Genomic DNA, 20,763 nt, shown 5'->3' with positions numbered 1-20,763 from the left:
GTAGATGCACAGGAATGAAATATAACTTTAATGAATGATTTTAACTAGTGATTATTTGCTTTGTAATAATAACTTATTGATTACAATTCAAATCTAAAGAGTCCAAAGTGAATTGAGGAGTTTTTACACTTGATTCATGACTTCATGATTCATTTATATTCAAATTCAATTTTCTGTGTAGGACTAAAGAGTACAGGAACTAATCACACCCGCACAGACTCCTCTGTACCTTTAATGTTTCCTTTTTAATTTTTACTTCTTAAAACAACCCTCCCGTGGACAAACTAAACAAAAGCTACGACAAAACTCTTATGTCATTAGTAACTTACAGTCTATGTTCTGAGAAACTAGAAAACGTCTTGTTTTAAGTCACTTTAAAGGGGGATTCTGGTGTTTCAGAACCGGTCCAGTAGATCTCCTCAGCTTTGATCCTCTGTGACGTCACAGTCACGTCCACTAACAGTGTGTCAGTCTCTGACAGGCTGAGGTTGTTCTCAGTCTGAAACCTCTCCAGAGGTGAGTTGTTGCAGTCGTCGCCTCGTCCAGTTCCTCGAGCTAAACTCTAAACTCCTCTCTCCAACTCTGACTCACGTCTCCACCGTCGTCTTCCTGCAGCTACTCAGACTGAGACGTCTCCTGAACGAGACAAAGAGGACTCGTCTTCCTGCAGCTACTCAGACTGAGACGTCTCCTGAACGAGACAAAGAGGACGTTATTGAACTAAAGCTCTCTGTAGGAAAGGTTCCTGTGATGTTGTCAGACTGTTAGAAGAACAACCTCAGCCTGTCATGTTCATGTCATCCAGCTTCCAAACATGACCAGATAGAAACCAAAAGTACTGACGTCTCCGTCTTTGTGTTTCAGGTTGAAGGGAGTGTCAACATGAGCCGAGCCGGGACCTCGTCACCGTTCTCCACCTATCAGCTGCTGTTCTTGTTGACCATCATCTCAGTTGAACTCCCATATTCTGCAGCAGGAGGCTCCACTCTGACCAACAACACACTCAGCAACCACACCACATGTGGAGGGAATACCAAGTGCATCGAAGGTGTTATCCTGCCGCTATGGAAGCCAGAAAACCCAGCCTTCACTGACCGCCTCGCCAGAGCCACAATTTACTTTGTGGGGTTGGCATACATGTTCTTGGGCGTCTCCATCATCGCCGACCGCTTCATGGCATCCATCGAGGTCATCACCTCCCAGGAGAGACAGATCACCATCAAGAAACCGAACGGTGAGAAGGTCACCACGACGGTGCGCATCTGGAACGAGACGGTGTCCAACCTGACCCTGATGGCACTGGGTTCCTCCGCCCCAGAAATTCTCCTGTCAGTCGTGGAGGTTTGCGGTCACAACTTTAATGCCGGCCAGCTGGGCCCCAACACCATCGTAGGAAGTGCCGCCTTCAACATGTTTGTCATCATTGGCTTGTGTGTATCCGTCATTCCCGAAGGAGAGACGAGAAAGGTGAAGCACCTCAGGGTGTTCTTCGTCACTGCCACCTGGAGCATATTTGCGTACATCTGGCTTTACCTGATCCTCGCCGTCTCGTCTCCAGGTGTTGTTCAGATATGGGAGGGGCTGCTCACACTCTTCTTCTTCCCCATTTGTGTTGGACTCGCTTACGTGGCCGACCGCAGACTTCTCTTCTACAAATACGTGTACAAACGATACAGAGCAGGGAAGCAGAAAGGAATGATCATCGAAACAGAGGGAGAACCAGAGCTTCCCTCCAAGGTCGACATTGAAATGGATGGGAAAGTCCTCAACTCGCATGTGGAAGAGACAGGGTTTGATTTTAACGAGCTGGACGAGGAGGAGGCCCGCAGAGAGGTGGCCAGGATCCTGAAGGAGCTCAAACAGAAACATCCTGAGAAGGAGATGGAGCAATTGATGGAGCTCGCCAATTACCAAGTTTTGACTCAGCAACAGAAGAGTCGGGCTTTCTACCGCTGTCAGGCGACCAGGATCATGACAGGAGCTGGCAACATCCTGAAGAAACATGCCGCTGACCAAGCCAAGAGAGCCACCCAGCACGATATCTGCTCCGAGGTTTCAGTGAACGATTTCACCTCCAAGGTTTTCTTCGACCCTGGTACCTACCAGTGTCTGGAGAACTGCGGCAGTGTAGCACTGAATGTGGTGCGTCGGGGTGGAGACCTGACGAGCACAGTCTCAGTGGATTACCGGACTGAAGACGGCACAGCGAATGCCGGCTCAGACTACCAGTTCACTGAAGGGACTGTTGTGTTCAAACCAGGCGAGACCGAGAAGGAAATCCGCATTGACATTATTGATGATGATATCTTCGAGGAAGACGAGCATTTCCTGGTTCACCTCAGCAATGTGAAGGTCATATCAGAGGGCTCGGATGAGTATGAGGGAAACCACGTGGACGCCCTTGCAGGTTTAGGTCTGCCGTGCACAGCCACAGTCACCATCTTTGATGACGACCACGCAGGGATCTTTACGTTCGAGGAGCCCGTGGTGACTGTGAGCGAGAGCGTCGGGGTGATGGAGGTGAAGGTGATCCGGTCCTCGGGGGCTCGTGGTGTTGTGGTGGTGCCATATAAAACCACGGAGGGGACGGCTAAAGGAGGCGGTGAGGACTTTGAGGACACACATGGAGTCCTGGAGTTTGAGAACGATGAGATCTTGTAAGTAAAAACCTTCTGGTGCTGATTGATGATGTATGTTAATGATGTACTCATAGCTCTTTTCTCAACGACAAACACAGGTCGGGTGTTTATTTTTTGAGAGTGTCTTGTCTTTACGATGCATCCTCGCCTTCCACGCCGTGAGAACTATATATGAAAGTACATAATAGTACAAGATACCAACATATCATAAAGTGCACAAAGTAAAACTTAGCACCAACATGAAAGACATTAACAAGCTGATAAATACCTTGTTGGTTGCTGATCATGAAAAGAGGTCCTTAAAGTCCATTTGACTGTCGGCTCGTCACCTTAACAGTCGATCACAATGTATTAGCGTTAGACAAGCGTCTGTGCTGAGCGAAACAGGGAGTTTTAGCTTCGCTACAGAAACATAATAAAATGTAACAAAGACCAATTACCTTATAGCATTTCTATCAGTTAAACATTAATACTGTACTGCACTGTAACTATTAATCACATCACATTTTAACCTCACGTCAGATGACATTCATTGAAAACCTCTCCTGATCAGTCTGGCCACGAAGCACCGGAGGAGAAGCTGGAAATGTGACGCTTCTGCCACTGAATCGACGCCGTACCTATGGCGTAGTCTCTGCATAGGTGCACGCCCTACACAGTGACACGGTAATGACTGTGATTGGTCCGCTTGGAAGCATCACATGTTCTGGCTTCTCCTCCAGTGCTTAGCGTTGGTGCTACGTACGCAGATTGTGACCTGTAGTTTCCCCAGTAAACACACCACACTCAGCGGCTGTCGCAGAGCAGATAGGCTGAGTCTGGGCAGGCTGCCCCTCAATGTGTAGCCCAGTGGCGTTCAAGCCAGGTTTTCATGGAGAGGCGACCCTCCCTGCAGACACTCTCTGGCCCAGAGACACAGCTGGGAGTCGAAGGAGTCGGTGTGTTTAAAGGGGAAAGTAGAGCTGGCATGACTTTGGTACAGCTTCTGTCCGCATCTCGTGCTGGAGTTAGTGGTGTAGCCGAATCTCTCACTCGTGAAATTGTTTTGAAATTTGTATACTTATTTTTTTGTGTGTATTTCTGTGCTGGACTGAATGTCTCGACCAGTGCCGATAAGACACCTGATTGTTCGTACCAAAACCCCAAATGAATAACTCATCGCTCTCATGTTGACTTTGCTTGGCATTGCACTATTAGTTACAGTCCAACATAGCTGTAGATACTGTGTATGTTCTGCTGGTGCCTGTCATTTTCCATCTAATTGCACTTGATTTTTTACTGTTCTTATTTTATACACATTTAATTATGAACTTTCTTATAGTTTCTCTTTTTCTCTGTACTTTCTGTGTCCTCATGCTCGTGTAACGCCAGGGGGTCAAAATAATTACTTGTAATTGGATTTTCTCATGAACAGAAAAGTTTGCTCAAATTAAATACAGTCTAGTGACATTATGGTTTATATAACATATGCACACTTGTTTTCCACATTCACTGTACTGAGGATCAATACTCTATAATCTTTTGACTGTATAACACAACGCAGGCAGTGTGATGGTTAAAGGAGGATTTAATGAAAGAAGAGTCGCTCCTGGTGCTTTCAAAGCTCCACCTCCTCGCGGTCATGTGACCGTCAGCTCCAGGTCAACATTGCAGGCAGACTCTTTCCATGTCTGCGGGCAACAGGAATGTAATGACAACACATTTATATCCAGAGCATAAACACAGCGGCTGGCTGTGGAGGGAGAGGACGGCGTCTTGAAATGGAAAAGGTGCCCCGCTCATTCTTTGTTTCTCTTTATTGATGAGGACGCTGCCCTACATTCACTGAGAATGAGCTGCTGCAGAGCCTTATATAGACCGATCGCTTATCAGCTGGATACTGGATGACTGGAGTCCCCGACAGTCACTTATCAATACTGATACCTCCACGTACCACCGATTCTTTGTCAGAACAAACTTGTATCAGACTAAAATCTTCATTTTCTCCTGTTTGATATTTTACTGTGTTGAAGCGGCAGCAGCTCCTCACGCAGCTGCTAACTTTATTAGATACCTTCTGATCCAACAGTCCTGCAGGAACTCCTTCACCATGTTCAGTTTGTGTTGATTCAACCTTTGGATCATTTACAGAGAGACGTTTCTGTTGTGAAGCCGTCGCTCTCATTTAGGTCAGATCAGAATTATGCCGATTATCCAGAGGATATTCGGCATAATTCTGATTATCTGTATTTGTGATTTTTCTGTCGGATTTCTGATGAAATAACTAATTTAAAAATGTACTTTGGCTCTGATGCAGCGTCCTCTCACACAAAGTCCCTATAAACACTGAGTAATCAGAATCTGCAAAGTAACTAGTATCTGAATGTATCAAATAAATGTAATGGAGAGGAAGTATAAACTAAATTAAAATGGAAATACTCGAGGAAAGAAGCTCTAAATTGTACCTTAAGACTGAAACCGTACTTGAATACAAATGAATATCAGTCCCAAATATCAGTTTTCAGACTCCTTGATTTCTAATAATCGTTATCGGCCCTGAAAACGCCAAAAGGGTCGACCCCGGTGCTGACATCTGTAGGCGTCATAACACCTATACAGGTATTTGTTTTTAGTAAAATAAAGGCTTTAGAGAGAGAGAGAGCTGAAAGAGGCTCTAGTTCCTGATTAAATGTCCATTCTGTGCCATGAAAGAGACAAAAGTTCTGATTAAAACAAACTGTTTGGAAAATTAAAGCTGTGCGGGTGGAAAATTAGAGATATAAAGTCAGAAATAAAAAAAGAAATAAAGCATATACTTTAGGAGTGGCTTAATGTGTAACATACGCAGACGTCGCTTCACAAAGTTTATACAGTTTCCTTTAAATCAACAACAATCCACAAAACTCTGATTTGCAGCCACATCAAATCTGTCACAGAGGACAGAGATCGGATCTGAATGAGGAGAGCGAGAACACATTCAAAGCACCAGGTGATATCACAAAGGCAAGATCGGTTCGGTTTTTATCCAGATCCAGACCCCTTTAATATACCAGGTGTACATCAGGTGCCGTTTCTTTAATATGAGCTCTTGTCGCATGTGAGGCGAGGCTGGAGGTCATTCAGACGTCAGTGGTGAACAGGGAGCTCTCATGATGATGACTTACCATTGGAATATATAGATTACATATATATACATATATATATATATATATATATATATATATATACATTTAATCAAGGCTGCTTTTCATGATTATTTTTTTTATCTTTAGCTGCAGAAAAAGGCGACCAGAACTTCCTCCTCCTGTTCTGAACCGCCCCAGATGTGGTGTTATGTGTTTCTTTTTTAATTGGTATCAGCCCTGATAAAGCCATATCAGCTGACCCCCCACACCAGTTTGAACCAGTTTGAACCAGTGTCCATGACGTGCCTTCAGTCTGTCAGAGCTCCTGCTGTCTGAGCACTTCGCTGTAGATCACCGTCGTCGTTTTATTCGAATTTCCCAGCCCGACGTGTTCGACATCCTCGAGCGTTCCCAGAGAAGATCTTTGGGTGCTGACAGAGCTGCTCTGTGTGACAGGAGCTTCGCACTGCTGCTGTTTACGTGGACCACAGTATTTGAGTCCGATCGGGTTACAGCAGAGCTCTTTATGTGACACGACGCTGCCGCTTCCAGACGAGCGTTTATGGAGCTTCACACTCAGGAAACTAATCTGAACCCAAACCGGCATCCGTCACTTCGGATTGGTCAGGAGCTAACGGACGTTTGAACTGGTTGAATGCAGCACAGAAACTTTTGTAAGACCACAGCGTGATGTTTTCACACTTCATGTGACAACAGTGGATCCTCCAGGTGACTTCTGAGTGCACGGAGGACTGTTTGTCTGGTGTTACTGGTTCTACTGGGTCAGACAGCTGAGTGGACTGGTTGTGGTGGGACACTGAAGTTAACCATCACAGACATTTATTGCCCCCAGAAGATGAATCCGCTGACTTCATGTAGCGCCATCATCAGGTCAACATGTTTACGGGTCCAATACTTTGGTTTATGACCAAAAACCTGCAGAACTGATGAAATCACATCAGCCTCAGCTGTTTACTGAGAGTTAGCTCATGTTAGCATGCTAACACATTAACTGAGAAGTTGAACACAATGAGCCTAAACATCAGTGTGTTAGCATGTTGTTGTTAGCACTTAGCTCAGAGTGCAGCCTCACGGAGCTGCTGAACTAAATGTGTGGCCTGCTCCTTTAATTAGTTTCGGAGTTGCAGTGGATGTTTGTTGAGCGGCTGCAGTTTCTGTCTCCTCAAACCATTCTTCAGTGAGTGTGAGTTGACTTCCAGCTCGGCGTGTCAGATATCTTCTGTCGTGCTGTTAGTCCAGACGGGCTCCTTGTGTGTCGGCCAGATAAACATCACGCCGCTCTCTGCCTTATTAGGGCAGCCTGTGTCAAGCAGCAGCAGGATCCTGCTCATCGTCGAGCGTTCAGCCCGTAAAGCAGACAGATGACTGCAGCCGGTTCCTCTCAGAGACGACCGCAGGGGAGGTCGCCGCTGGCCAGCAGCCACCTCTCCAACCTCACCACACGACTCACTTCAACTTCTGTCTGTTTCCCTCCACAGAAAACTGATCTGCCTCTTGTAAAAGTGCAGACTTACTGCTGTTCTGCACACACAGCTTCACTCATCAGTGTTTTACGTCAACATTAAATCAGTGACCGTTGTGCTGAAGCGTCTCTGCTTCTTGGCCTCTTTTAGCCCCTGCTTTTGGTTTTACTCAGATGCTGCAACAACAAAGTAAATTGTCCCGTCACTACAACCTCCAGCTCACAGCTGTCGCCTATAACATCATGAACAGGATCAAAGACCCGCTCACACCTGATGTAAACATGGGACCTGAGTGATCCGATCTCAGGTGGACAGCTGTCAGTACAGGGCCAGAGAGGAGTCAACAGTCCACACAGTCCGTCCTCCAGGAGAAGTTCAGGTACTTGTGTAAAAACAGACTCTGGTAAAAGTAGAAGTACTGATTCAGCTTCTTTACTCCAGTAAAAGTAAAAAGTCTCCCTCTGAAGGACATTTGTGGTCAAAGCTGCTGAAGCTCACGTCATATTATTATAATTCAAAGACTATTAAAGTTAAAGGTAGAGTCAGTAGGATTTGTCCCAGCTGTTCCTGAACGCACCACAAAGATAGTTGATAGTTGAGTCTCATTCCCAGGACGTCAAACAGCCACATGTTGGGTTGGTAAAGCGTCCCGAGCAGCTACAAAGAGAGAAAATAAGAAACTCTCTGCAGATACGAGACACTAACACGCCTTTTCTCCCCATTCAGCCTCCCTCTCTGTCTGTTCACGTCTTTTACGTCTTTGTCTCGTCTCGCTGCGTCTGCCGTGCGTGATGTGCTCTGATAGGTCGACATCAGTCTGGTGATGTTGGGAAATAACAATAATCCATAATTCACCTGAAATGCATTAAACTAAACAGGGCCGCCCCTGGCCAAATTGGGGCCCTAAGCAGAAAGCACAAACTTAAGCATTGACCCTGTTATGACAAGAAATCCATCATACAAGCAGATTATTAAGATTTGCCAGGATGTGAACTAGTATTCTCCATTACTAGTTCACATCATACTTTTTTTTTTTTTTTTGTCCGAGCGGGACTTGAACCGGCCACATCTGAGCCCCCAAGACAAGTCCCTACGGACTGAGCTATTGCCGCTATTTGATACCTCTATATTTAAATATTTTTATATACTTATTTTTACATTTTGTACTTAGGTTCTATATTCCTATACTGCCGTTTGCTGCTGCAACGCTTTAAATTTCTCCATTGTGGGTCAAATAAAGGATTATCTTAAATTCACCAAGAGATGGCGACATTTTACCTCCATAAAAATAGCCCAAAACTTCTATTGATAGCATAGATTGATAGGCTATAAACCTGAGCCAACATACGACCACCAACTGGTCAATTAACCACTCCTTTTTCAACAGAGGTGAATGTATATGCAGTTAACAAGACATTCAATAAATGATAATCAGGGCTGCTGGAAAATTTAATCTCCAGTCCAGAATTATCCTCTCTTCTGTCTCATGATTAGCAGGCTAGCAGCTGGGGTGTTCCTCCTCTTGTTTTGACTTTGTCTTTCTTTTGCTTTCTCCCGATTCATATTGCCGTTTGGAGGCCATCTCTCCACCTGCATCCAACTGCCTGTCGGCGCATCTGACCGCTGATTGGTCAGATGCTGCGTGCTGTCAATCATTGCGCCAACGTGTGCGGTGTCAGATTACTCTTTTTTTTTTTTTCTCTCCTGCCTCGGGCTGACTTGGTGCTCTACGCGCGCCTCACGGCAGCGATGCGCATCCTTTGCGCATTTGCAGAGAATGTGTCCCCTTGCGCAAAATGGGGCCCCCCATGGATCGTGGAGCCCTACGCACAGCACGTGTTCTGCGTGTAGGGAGGGGCGGCGCTGAAACTAAAGTAACGAGGCTGTTTTGAAGCTGTGAGGAGGAGAAAGTTCAGATGTTTGTGTTCAGATGTAGAGAGGGAAAGTCACAGAGAGACTCAGGTACAGGACAGACACCTGAAACGCAGTATTTGTACTTTGTTACTTCGGGAGCCACAGTCTTTAAATAAACTTTAACTGCAGGACTTCTACCGTCACGTTGGATTAGGATTTAGATTCTTGAATCCGTTCTCCGTCTCTGAGAGCATCTTGTGTCCTGAAACCACCGAGACAAAACCTCCAAACCATCAATCTGCTGACATTAAATAAACATGGAAATGGATGAAGGCGATTTTCAGTTTCCACGCTGCAGGCACACACACACACACACACACACACACACAAACACACACACTCTGTCCAATGAGGGCTGCTGTGGCCTGCAGCCCGGTGAAGCCTCCAACACTCGGAGGCAGAACAAACTGTGTCATCGGGTCTCTGATCGTTGAATCATCTGTGATGGAAACTCATCACTTGTCTTTGTGATCATCACCTCCAGCTGAAGCCAGACGTCCCTGCAGGTCTCAGGTCTGTCAGGATGTCTAACAGGTTCATTAATGACGTGTGCGTTAGGACCAGTGAGTTTCACTCCATTATTTCACTTTCAGACACAGATGAATTGTTGCAGAGCTCTGAGTGATCACATGTTCTGTCTTTTTTCAGGAAATGTTTCTCTGCAGTCTCCTCCAGCAACACTGTCTCACACTTCTTCTTCTGCAACCTTCCTGTTTCTATTTTTTTGTTTCAGCAAAAACATTCAGATCAATATAATCGATGATGAAGAATATGAGAAAAACAAGAACTTCTTCCTAGAGATCGGAGAGCCTCGGCTGCTGGAGATGAGTGAGAGGAAAGGTGGGGGCGTCGCCTTCCTGTGCTGTGACCCCGCCCCCATCACTCACGACCTTTAACCTCTGTTTATCCAAACTCACCTCATGACCTCACAGGGAGGAGCATCAACAATCAGTCTGTCGACAGTTAAAGTCACAATGGAGGAGCTCAGAGGGCAGATCCCTGCAGTTATTACTGACAATTACAGCAAACATCAAACTCTAATGTGAACAGTGACTCCGCTCTATGTGCAAATATACCATTACCACCAACAGATACGTTTTTTACACAAAGAAAAAGATACCTTTATGTTTAACATTTGCCGAAAGTCGGCCCAAATAGTTAAGAATATATTGTAGACGGTGTTTCACAAAGTTCATACAGTTTCTCCTAACGCAGCGTCTTCAAATTGTGGGTTTTTTAAAGGGAGCCTGGTGACTTTCTCCACTTTCTTCTCACTCCAAAGAAGCAGCACATATTAGTTACTGTTCACTTTATTTGTAAAAATGTGTCATTATGTCATATTCTTTTATAAAGTGGTGAAATCAGACAGCGATGCAGCGACGCGCTGATAACAAACATCTTAATGTATTTTATTTAATGCCGATTTAACAAGAACACAACAGAGATTTAGATTTTCCGCTGCAGCTGTTTCACAGAGTTTATTAAGTTTCTCCTCACTCACACTACTCCGAAAATCAAGCGATTTGTTAAGGGAGTCTGGGATATGGCCATTACTAGTGACTTGATTACTTGATCCAAGTCCATCACTTTCACACACACAGACACAGAACACTTCTGGCTACAGTTGTGTAAAGTAGATCACAACAACAGTTATTTAATGTAATTATGAAAAGGTGTGACAGCTCAGAGAGAGACTGACGTGGTCTCTGAGGATGGAGCGTAGTTCCTCTGGAAACATGTTTCTGTTCACCTGTTTATATCATTATGTAAAGAACACTCATCACATTGAAAAATCATTATTTATGATGAAAATAACAGATTTAACTGCTCAGCTCCCGTTGGCTCCCACATAACTTGACCAACACCTCAGAGGTTGTGTCATTGTGACTTTAACCTCCGAGTTCAGTCCCTCCTCCCTGCAGACCTGATGAGGTGAGGTCATCCCCTCTGTCGCTATGGTGTTGTCACGGTGACTGACACATAACGACGGCGTGTTTGAATGTGTGTTGGTGAACTAATGCACGACCCCTGACCTCCCCTGCCGATGTTGTCTGTACTCTTTCGTCCACAGGAAGACCGTAGCCGTTAGAATAATTGACCACGATGAGTACGATAAGCAGGCCAGCTTCTTCATAGAGCTGCAGCAGCCATATTGGAACAGGAGATGGACAGGTGTGAAGAGGCACCGCGACCTCTCTGATGACCTTTGACCTTTCACTACCTTGAGGCACTCTTTTCCTGCTCTTGTTCAGTGTACACTTGTTGCTGCTGCTGTCGCTGCCTCCCTTTTCTATCAGAGGACCTCCGATTGGTCAGAGCGGGAATCAGTTAGGATTGGTTAAGAACTGGACCTTTCATCGCCCCCGTGTGGCAGTAATGGTGCGTTCAGACCAAATATTCACCTCGTGTCACTCACGTGAGTTGATTTTTATTTGCGTTACTCGCGCGGCACCCAGCTGGCTGAATTTCACCGTAATCTTCAGGATGACTGCAGCTGCCAGCGCTACCTGAGGCTGACCGGTGCCCAGATCAATGACCTGTTGGCTCGGGTCAGTGCCAGGATTTCCCGGCAAGACACCAACTACAGGTGTTCAATCTCAGCTGCAGAGCACCTGTCCGTCTGTTTTCAGTGAGTAAATCAATAAATAGTAACTGTGACCAGCAGGTAGAAGTAGACTGAATGAATCTGTCTCACCACGTCAGTATGAACCCAACATGAATGTCATGACGTCAGAATGAATGATAGGCTTTCACCACACAGCGTCACAAGAAATCCTCGCTCCTCAATATTTGAAACTCGTGTGATTCGCCTTATTTGCGCGGCCTTCCACAAATAAACACGAATCCGCGTCCATTCGTCTCTTCGTTGACTTTGTAATCTAGAATGTGTTTGGTCTGAATGCCTCGTCACGTAGTCGCTGCAGTAACTCCTCTCTTCAGCTCTAGAGTTTAGATGAAAACTGCAGCTACAGGTGAGACAGGTCAGGTGTCTCCACAGACACTCAATTAAAAATCTGAGAAGTGACTGGTGAGGGCAGTTTATAGCGATTGAGACTTGTAAGGACGGGTTGTAATTGACCTGGTTCGGACAGGGTGGGACTGACGGGAGTGCTACGACTGGTCAGGGGCAGATGGTTAAGACAGGTTAGAGCTGGGATTGGTGCGTTACAACTACTCAGGACTTCCTGAGATACAGCTGGAGCAGTTTGAGCAGGTTAGAAACAGTCTAGACTGGTTGGGACTGACAGGGACTAACTGGGTCAGGACAGGATGGGACATGGACGTGTTAGGTCAAGTTGGGGCTAGTATGGACTCGCTGGGTGATTATCGGACAGGTTAGCACAAGTTATAAGGATCTGGACAGGATGGGACCTTTTAGGAAAGACTACACAGGGACAAGTTGGGACTTACTTAGATCTGTTGGGTTTGTCTGGATATGTTGGAAGATGTTAAGCTGGTTTCGACATGTTGGGACCGATAACAATTGATTAACGCATGTTAGGAAAGGAAGTAACAGGTCCGGACAGATGTGGGCATGTTAGGACTGGTCTGGATAGGTTAGAACCAGTATCCTCTGTCTATCCCTGTCCTATTTACCCTGACTGTGCCTGTTTTCATCTCACAGTTTGTCTTCAACACTTAACATTATTCAGGTTTCACAACTTTGACACAAACAGTAGAAACAGTAGAAACAATATTAACAAACTTTAACTTGTTGACTTACAGTCCAACGTCTTGACTTCCTGCTGTGAAGTTACGGGTCCTCTGCTTCATGCGTAGATAACTTAATCTTGATTTAACTGATGATGATTTAACACAAGTCTGCTTCAGCAACAAGTCCTTTAACCCAAACCTGTCAACAGGTTACAGGTTGACTCTTTTTTCTGAACCGGAATATAAGTTGCAGCTGTTAATAGATCTTCTGACCTCCTTCATTTCTTCATCTGTTTTGTTTTTCTGCTTCATTTTCTCTCTGACTTCTCTTTCGTCTGTTTCCTCTCTTCAGCTGTGTTGCTTCAGGAAGTCGGTAAGCTGGTCTTATGTTTCCCTTTTCTGTCCTGCCGACCTCCCTGTTTGTCGTTTTGTCTGATTCAATATGTCTCTGTCTGCTCTGAAACATACTTTGGTTCAAATCCTCTCTGGATTTTCCTGTTATTTAAGTGAAGAATCACCACAATCAGAGCAAATTTTGACGTCTTGTTTCATATTTTCTGACTTTTTAGGTGGATTCGTCAAAACAGGTAGGTGAACCTACAAACTTTGATTCTTTCCATCATGTCTCATTTTTTATTGATTCATTGTTGATCTGAGTTAACTGATCTTTTTGTGACTTCCTACTAGACAAACAGCTGAATGGTAAGACATCTCTCATTGGTGGAGACGTTTGTTTTAATGTGTTGAAGCAACAACGTGAACAATAACTGGATCTCATTTATCACTGTGGAGGCACAAACAGCCCCTTCAAATATAAAATGTCCCCCATGAAATCCCCAGCTGAATCAGAACTGGTAGCTCTGCTGGTCCAAATCATTAATGTTCACAAACACATTGTCCATTCACAGACAAATACCAACCAATGTGGGCTAACTTCACCATATTTGAAGTTTGGCATTAAAGCTACACAAATCGTAAATGGATAAATATAAGTACTATCCGGTCAAAGGAGGAGGAGATGTTTTATCTTTTTAGGAAAATCACTTTTCCCACTTTGAAATTCAACATGAATGCTTTTGAAAGGTAGCCTCTGACCCAGATGAGTCGGTCCACCCTCCGTTCAGATTTCCCTGTGACTTGGTTTTTGTTGGGCCAATCACAACTGTTTGATACAATGACAGAGGAGTATCTCCGGTCCAGATTTGAAAAGTCAGTAGGACTGTCTAGTTGTGTCTAGTCTGCAGGTCCATCCAGGCTCAGGACATTGGACTGTAGGAGTTTACCTGCAGGTGGGAGATTGACCGTCTGGTGACCAGCAGCAGGTTCTGGCCCGCAACCTCCACAAAAGAGTAATAACAATCTCCAAAAAATCAATAAGAGGCAGCACTGTAATGAATCTGGAGGAGCACAACTACAGTGAGTCTTCATTGGTATTAAGTTTGATTCCAACAGAGGGCGCTGTCTACATTTTGATTGGACAATAGGCCTCACGTTGACTCTTGCTCACTCACCTGAAGTGACAAGTTACAACAGCGGTTGTCAAGACGGAGACATTAATGTTTCAAATATGAGATAAGTTGACTCTGAATGTCACATTTTTAACAGTGAACATCTAAATATTTCATCACAAGTGTCGGTTCAAAGGCAGCATGTTTGATGTGACAGGAGAATATCGTGGTGTTCAAGGAAAACAACATTAAGAGACATTTTTCCACCAAGCATCTTATTTACAACGCAGACTTGTTATTGCAGTGAAGAAAAGCAAAAGCCCTGAAACTGCGTTCCAGCTTCATTGGCAGACAGATTATTTTTACAAAGCAGTCGACCATCCAAGAATGAACCAGGAAAGAAGGTCTTTCACTGACGCTGAATTTCTGTCTTCCAGTGGGCATTACGAATCAGATCGATGATTAGCAGAGTCTCATTAAGATACAGTTTATAATCCAACTCAAGCCTGAAGCTTTAAAAAAATACCTCATGGACACATGTTGGGTCACATGTTGGGTCAAGTGTTGGGTCAAGTGTTGGGTCAAGTGTTGGGTCACGTGTTGGGTCAAGTGTTGGGACACGTGTTGGGTCACTTTCTGAACTCTACCATCACCATCCACCGTCCTGACTGCATGCATTAACGCTGCACATCAGTCACTGCTGTATGGTGTGATGATGCTCTTTTCTTTAAGTGACTCGACCTCTGATCTCCTCAACAGCTGAGGCTGAATCATCTCCCTTGAGCTCACTGAGCATGCTCTGTTTTAAAACCTGAGGCTCATTGTTACAGCTTCAGACAGAAGTCATGTTTGTCATTTCTCTCTCGGGCTTCGTGCAGAGACGCAGCAGCTCTTGTTCTCAGAATGTCGGATCAGACAGGTTATTGTTCATGTTGTTGATGTTCTCAGTTTGTTTCAGCTTCATCATCACACGGCTGAGTGAAAACACAGCGCCTGAGGTTAAACACTCACTGAATCATTAGATTTAGTTCATCAGATTTTTACTTCTGATCAGAGTTTGAAGATGATGTTTTGGTTGGTGTTGGTGGAGGCGGTGATGGTCCAGGACTTCCTCTGGATCAGGTTCTGTGTTTGACGTTTGTGTTCACCTATTCAGGCAGAGACATCTACAGGAAGGTCCAGGGACGAGACCACCCGCTCCCCTCCACCATCGTCAACATCACAGGTACTGTCATCCATCAGCTCATCCACCCTTCAGTACACAAATCCACCATCTGTTCATCCATCTGTCCTGTTCATCCGTCAATCTGTCCATCAGTCTATTAGTCTTCTGTCCGTCCATTCATTCTATCTGTCCTTCTGATGGACGGATGATCCATCCATCATCTGTCCATCCCTCCAACCGTCTATCCATTCATCCATCTGCACTGTCCATTCATCCATCTATATGTCCAAATGTTACTCCATCCATGAATCCATTGTCTCTCTCTGGTCTCTCTCTCTCAGAGGAGGGGGATGAGGAGGTTTTGACGAAGAAGGAGAAGGAGGAAAGGAGGGTTGCGGAGATGGGCAGACCGATGCTGGGCGAGCACGTCAAACTGGAAGTGGTCATTGAGGAGTCGTATGAGTTCAAGGTGAGATCAGATTCTGTTTCACTGATGTCGTAATAAAACAGATTTTCCTCCTTGAACATCTCTTTATTGATTGACCCGCTGTCTTGCAGAGCACTGTGGATAAACTCCTGAAGAAGACCAACTTGGCCCTGGTGATCGGGACCAACACCTGGAGGGAGCAGTTTGTTGAAGCCATCACAGTCAGCTCTGGTAAGAACTGACCTCAGCCAAGTTTCTGTTTTCCTGTCAGTTTGACCCTGACTCTGCCTCCCTCTCCGGTCCAGGTGATGATGATGACAATGAATGTGGCGAGGAGAAGCTGCCCTCCTGTTTTGACTACGTCATGCACTTCCTCACTGTCTTCTGGAAGCTTCTGTTCGCCTTCGTCCCTCCCACCGACTACTGGAACGGTTGGGCCTGCTTTGTCGTCTCTATCTCAGTCATCGGCATGCTGACGGCGGTCATCGGCGACCTGGCATCACATTTCGGCTGCACAGTCGGACTCAAAGACTCCGTCACCGCTGTGGTGTTTGTGGCTTTGGGCACATCTGTACCAGGTCTGATATACACCACACATTCATTTGGCAGCTTCTGTCATCAACAGCAACTTTACAATAACTAAGAATCAGAATTGACAACATTAATTCACTGAAGTCCAATAGTAAAGAAATCATATGCAAAAATAAAGAAAAAAAACATGCACCATTTTATTTCTTCAGAAGGTTGTTGTTGATTCTCTTAAATACCGTCTGCTTAAACAGCCTGGGTTCAAACATTTTACTTATAAATAAGACTATTTTTGTACTGAAGCTCTAAACTGTCATAAGTCAAACATGTTATTATATAAATATAGTTTGTCTCCTCCAGATCTCGAGAAAACAACATTTGTTATTCCGTGATTATGACACAAATAACTGATGATCTCGAGAAAACAAATAAAATGAAGTGGTAGAAAATACCCAGAAGACGTCCACTTGAGAGCCAGCCAACGCTCACTACAGATATCCAAGTGACGTCCTTACAGGGTTCAAAACCAAAGTTTTTCTAATATAATGTTAGACGTCTTTTCAACTTCAGTCAGAGACCGCTAAAGAACTTCTTGTGGTTCAAAATAAGTTTTTATGACGCCAAATTTGACAGCAAAACCCTGAACCCTGAATTTCAACCTCAGTAGGCGTGAGGCGTGAACTTTACCAGGAGGGCTGTTCATCAGCTTTAATAAACACCATCATCCAGCCTTGATCAGGTAGGATAATGTTCCAAGGTTGGATAATTCATTTTGATCCCTGTAAGGATGTCACCTGGACATCACGAGAAAACGTCAAAAAAACATCTTAAAAAAAAGGAAAAAAGGTTCATTCTGGCTCTCCACTGGACGTCTTTTCAACGCCATCAAAGATATTCAATTGAGTTCTTTCAGAGATGTTTCTGCTCAGTGGGTCCAAAACACTCGATCCAGCTTCAGAACTCCAAGCCCACACTGAGATAACCCTGATGACATCACTATGGCATCAACAGGGTTAACCAGCACCAGTTCACTGACTTTCATCTGTACAGCAGGTAAACAGCCATCAGAAACTCAAACTCAGCTTCTCCTCCCACTTTCAGACACCTTTGCCAGTAAGGTGGCTGCCATCCAGGACCAATACGCTGACGCCTCCATCGGCAACGTGACTGGGAGTAACGCTGTGAACGTCTTCCTGGGTATTGGCGTGGCCTGGTCCATCGCTGCCATCTACCACTACTCTCAGGGCCAGGAGTTCAGGGTCGATCCGGGAACGCTGGCCTTCTCCGTCACACTCTTCACCATCTTTGCCTTTATCTGCGTCGCCGTCCTCATCTACCGCCGCCGGCCCGAGATCGGTGGGGAGCTAGGCGGACCCAGAGTCCCCAAGATCCTCACAACCTGCCTGTTCTTCAGCCTGTGGCTGATGTACATTGTGTTCTCCTCACTGGAGGCCTACTGCCACATAAAGGCCTTCTAAAGGTTCTGCTTCTGACAGGTCCTGAAAGGTTCTGACAGGTTCTTGATGAACAGTTCTTGTGGATTTCTATAGGTTCCAATAGATTCCTGCATATTCTGACAGGTTCCAATAATTTCTGTTTGGTAGATATTTGGAGCTTGTCACAGGTTTCTGACATTTGATGGACTCCTAAAGGTTCTAAAGGACATGTAACAGTTCTGACAGGTTCTGACATTTGATTGAACTCCCTATAGTTCCAGTAGGTTTTTAGATGATCACGCAGATAAATAAATCTTCTGCTGAACTTTCTATAGTTTGTTGATGTTCTTTAACGGTCTAACAGGTTCTAAACATCTTTGATGGGTTCCTAAAGATCCCAAAGGCTCCTGAAGGATCCGAAGGCTTCTTGGCAGTAATGCATTTATAGAAGTTTCAGTTTAATTCTGCATAATGTGACACATTTCTGTCATTTTTCTAAGGGTTTGGAAAAACTTCTAATGGTTTTGCTGCGTTCTGACAGGTTCCTATCATTTCTGTTGTTTATCTAGAAGTGTAGATAAATGTCTAAAGGTTGAACCTTCATCAAAGCTTCCAGTAGGTTCCTGCATTATGTGCCAGGTTCTGATGACTTTCTAAGGGTTTGGATAAACTTCCAGTGGTTCTGCCGACATGTACATATCTCTCTCTTGTCATTTATCTCAAGATTGTTCTTTAAGGTTCTTCCGAGGTTTAATAAGCTCAAAACATGCGTGAGGTTTGAATAAACTTCTGAGTCTGCTAACTTCTGAAAGGTTCCTAAATGATGGGACAGGTTCCTCTTCCTGTTTCCACAGCTTTCTGACTCTTCTTCTGATGGATGAACACGTTCCAACAGTCGTCGGAGTTTTCTGGCAGGTTTCTGAGTTTTCTGAAGACCTGGACGAACTCTTTTGATGATCAGGCAGTTTTCTGAACATTTGAAGAATCTCTAAATACTCTGTATGGTTCTTTTAGGTTTTTTTTAAACGTCCATCACATTCAATACATTTTCGATGAGTTTCTAAAGTTCCCAGAGGTTCCTGATGGAGTCTACAGGTTCTTGAGAGTCCAGATGGATTTGTAAAGGTTACCGTGGAACCCTCAAGACTCCTGAAGCTTGTTTTTGAATCACTCTGGTGTCCAGATTGGACCGTCCTCTGGTGATGTCAGAGTTTGAACCGTCTTCATCCTCACATACCTCCTGAACATTTAACCACATGTATCATAAATCCTTCATCTGTACCTTTAACTAATGTGTAACATTTATCATTTTCATTCTGTTGAGCGAGGACTTTGAACCACAACCACAGCGATGACGATGGTTCCTCCTGCAGGGCTTTAGATGTTTAATGTGACTGGAGCAGTGGTGTTGCACTTACATGATTATCTGCACTGAGTTTGAAGTTATTATTATTTTTGTGCGTGAGAGGATCTTAAAGACCGTCAGAGGTTCTGCTGCAGTGAGACCATCAGAGCCTCCTCACTCGGCCCAGTGGATCATTTATAACTGTGTATGTTTGTGTGTGAGTGTGTGAGTGCATACGTAACCTCAAAGAACCCTGGGAAGAACAGAGGTCCGTCGTGATGTTCTGTCATATGATTGGTTGCTCTGTAACAGCAGCTGACTGCAAAACGGATGCCTATTGGCTGATGAGAGCTGTTGAGTTTTATCTGAGAACAGAATGACGTGTTTTTCCTGCAAATATTAAACTACAGCGAGTGACCTGTTGTTGTTTTTCTCTTGAATATTTACTGTCTATCTCCTCTCTGATTGGTCCACAGAAACAGTTGATTAAGTCTATGATTGTTTCAAGTCCTGCTGAGCCTGGAAACACGACTAAAGAAGTGCTGCTGTCGTCCCCTGGAGGCCGCAGTGTTCATTACAGCCACAACCAGAACAAACAACATCCTGTTGACTGAGTCTTAAAGGTGCAGTCTGTAAGATATGTCCAGAATTTTAGTTTAAACATTTAAAATGAGCTGATGAACATGAACAGTGTGAAGAAACAATGTTCTGTCAAAGATGTTCTGTGTTCTACTGAAGTTAGCGTGCTAACCAGCTAGCGTCCTCACAGCACTGTGCAGCTCAGGGGCGACAGTCTGACAGCCTGTAGCTTCAGTTCACTACTGAGTCCAACAAGTCGGCAAGTGAACTCACTGAATGTGAAGACAGGAAACACTTTGACACATATTTTCCTTCTAAACAGAAAAATACAACCGTCCACCGAGTTCAAAAATACACTTATTTACTTACCTTCAGCTCTGATGCAGCGTGTAATCTGCAGAGTAACTAGTAACTAAAGGTATCAGATAAATGTAATGGAGTACAAAGTACAATATTTGCCTCTAAGATGGAGTCCAAGTATCAAGTGGCAGAAAATGGTAATACTCAAGTAAAGTACAAGTACCTCAAAATTGTAATTAAGTACAGTACTTGAGTAAATGTACTTAAAGGAGCAGTCTGCAGGTTAAAGGAGCAGTCTGTAGATTAAAGGAGCAGTCTGTAGATTAAAGGAGCAGACTGTAGTTTAAAGGAGCAGTCTGTAGTTTAAAGGAGCAGTCTGTAGATTAAAGGAGCAGTCTGTAGGTTAAAGGAGCAGGCTGTAGATTAAAGGAGCAGGCCGTAGTTTAAAGGAGCAGGCTGTAGATTAAAGGAGCAGGCCGTAGTTTAAAGGAGCAGTCTGTAGATTAAAGGAGCAGTCTGTAGATTAAAGGAGCAGTCTGTAGTTTAGTTGAAGAAATGTTAATGAGCAGAGAAAGATCCTCATTGGCTGATAAACAAACTAAATAAACAAACTCTCTTTGTTTTCATGACTGAATAAACAAACTGACCTTAAAGGACAACACACTTTATACTGTTTTACTTTGTTTATGTGGCGGACCCTGCCACCTTTCTAGCTTCAAACAGTGTTTCCTCTGAGAGCA

At 44.4% G+C, this 20,763-nt stretch overlaps 1 protein-coding gene across 19 annotated transcripts; it reads left to right on the top strand.

Moving 5' to 3' along the window:
- Window positions 1-882: 882 nt before the first annotated feature.
- Window positions 883-17,841, top strand: slc8a1a (solute carrier family 8 member 1a). 19 transcript variants are annotated; one of them, XM_073466324.1, is made up of 10 exons: window positions 883-2,657; window positions 9,875-9,981; window positions 13,148-13,168; window positions 13,365-13,382; window positions 13,483-13,497; window positions 15,400-15,468; window positions 15,750-15,877; window positions 15,967-16,066; window positions 16,141-16,413; window positions 17,465-17,841. In XM_073466324.1, exons 1-10 carry the CDS (start codon window positions 883-885, stop codon window positions 17,839-17,841), a joined length of 2,883 nt encoding a protein of 960 aa, XP_073322425.1. The 19 variants fall into 19 exon arrangements, with proteins under 19 accessions (XP_073322425.1, XP_073322435.1, XP_073322443.1 ...); XM_073466334.1 differs by lacking the exon at window positions 13,483-13,497 and having other exon boundaries at window positions 1,123-2,657; XM_073466342.1 differs by lacking the exon at window positions 13,483-13,497 and having other exon boundaries at window positions 1,123-2,657; window positions 15,400-15,473; window positions 15,752-15,877.
- The last annotated feature ends 2,922 nt before the right edge of the window (window positions 17,842-20,763 follow it).

This window comes from Pagrus major, chromosome 1, assembly GCF_040436345.1.
Source record: "Pagrus major chromosome 1, Pma_NU_1.0".
Classification (NCBI taxonomy): Eukaryota; Metazoa; Chordata; class Actinopteri; order Spariformes; family Sparidae; genus Pagrus; species Pagrus major.
Note: the sequence above shows the minus strand (reverse complement) of the source record. Positions and strands in the feature narration are given on the sequence as shown.

Coding starts and splice junctions, on each gene's coding strand:
- slc8a1a (XM_073466324.1), top strand. CDS start 883: ATGAGCCGAGCCGGGACCTCGTCACCGTTCTCCACCTATCAGCTGCTG. Junction 2,658..9,874: donor TTTGAGAACGATGAGATCTT/GTAAGTAAAAAC, acceptor TTTTTGTTTCAG/CAAAAACATTCAGATCAATA. Junction 16,414..17,464: donor TTTGGGCACATCTGTACCAG/GTCTGATATACA, acceptor TCCCACTTTCAG/ACACCTTTGCCAGTAAGGTG.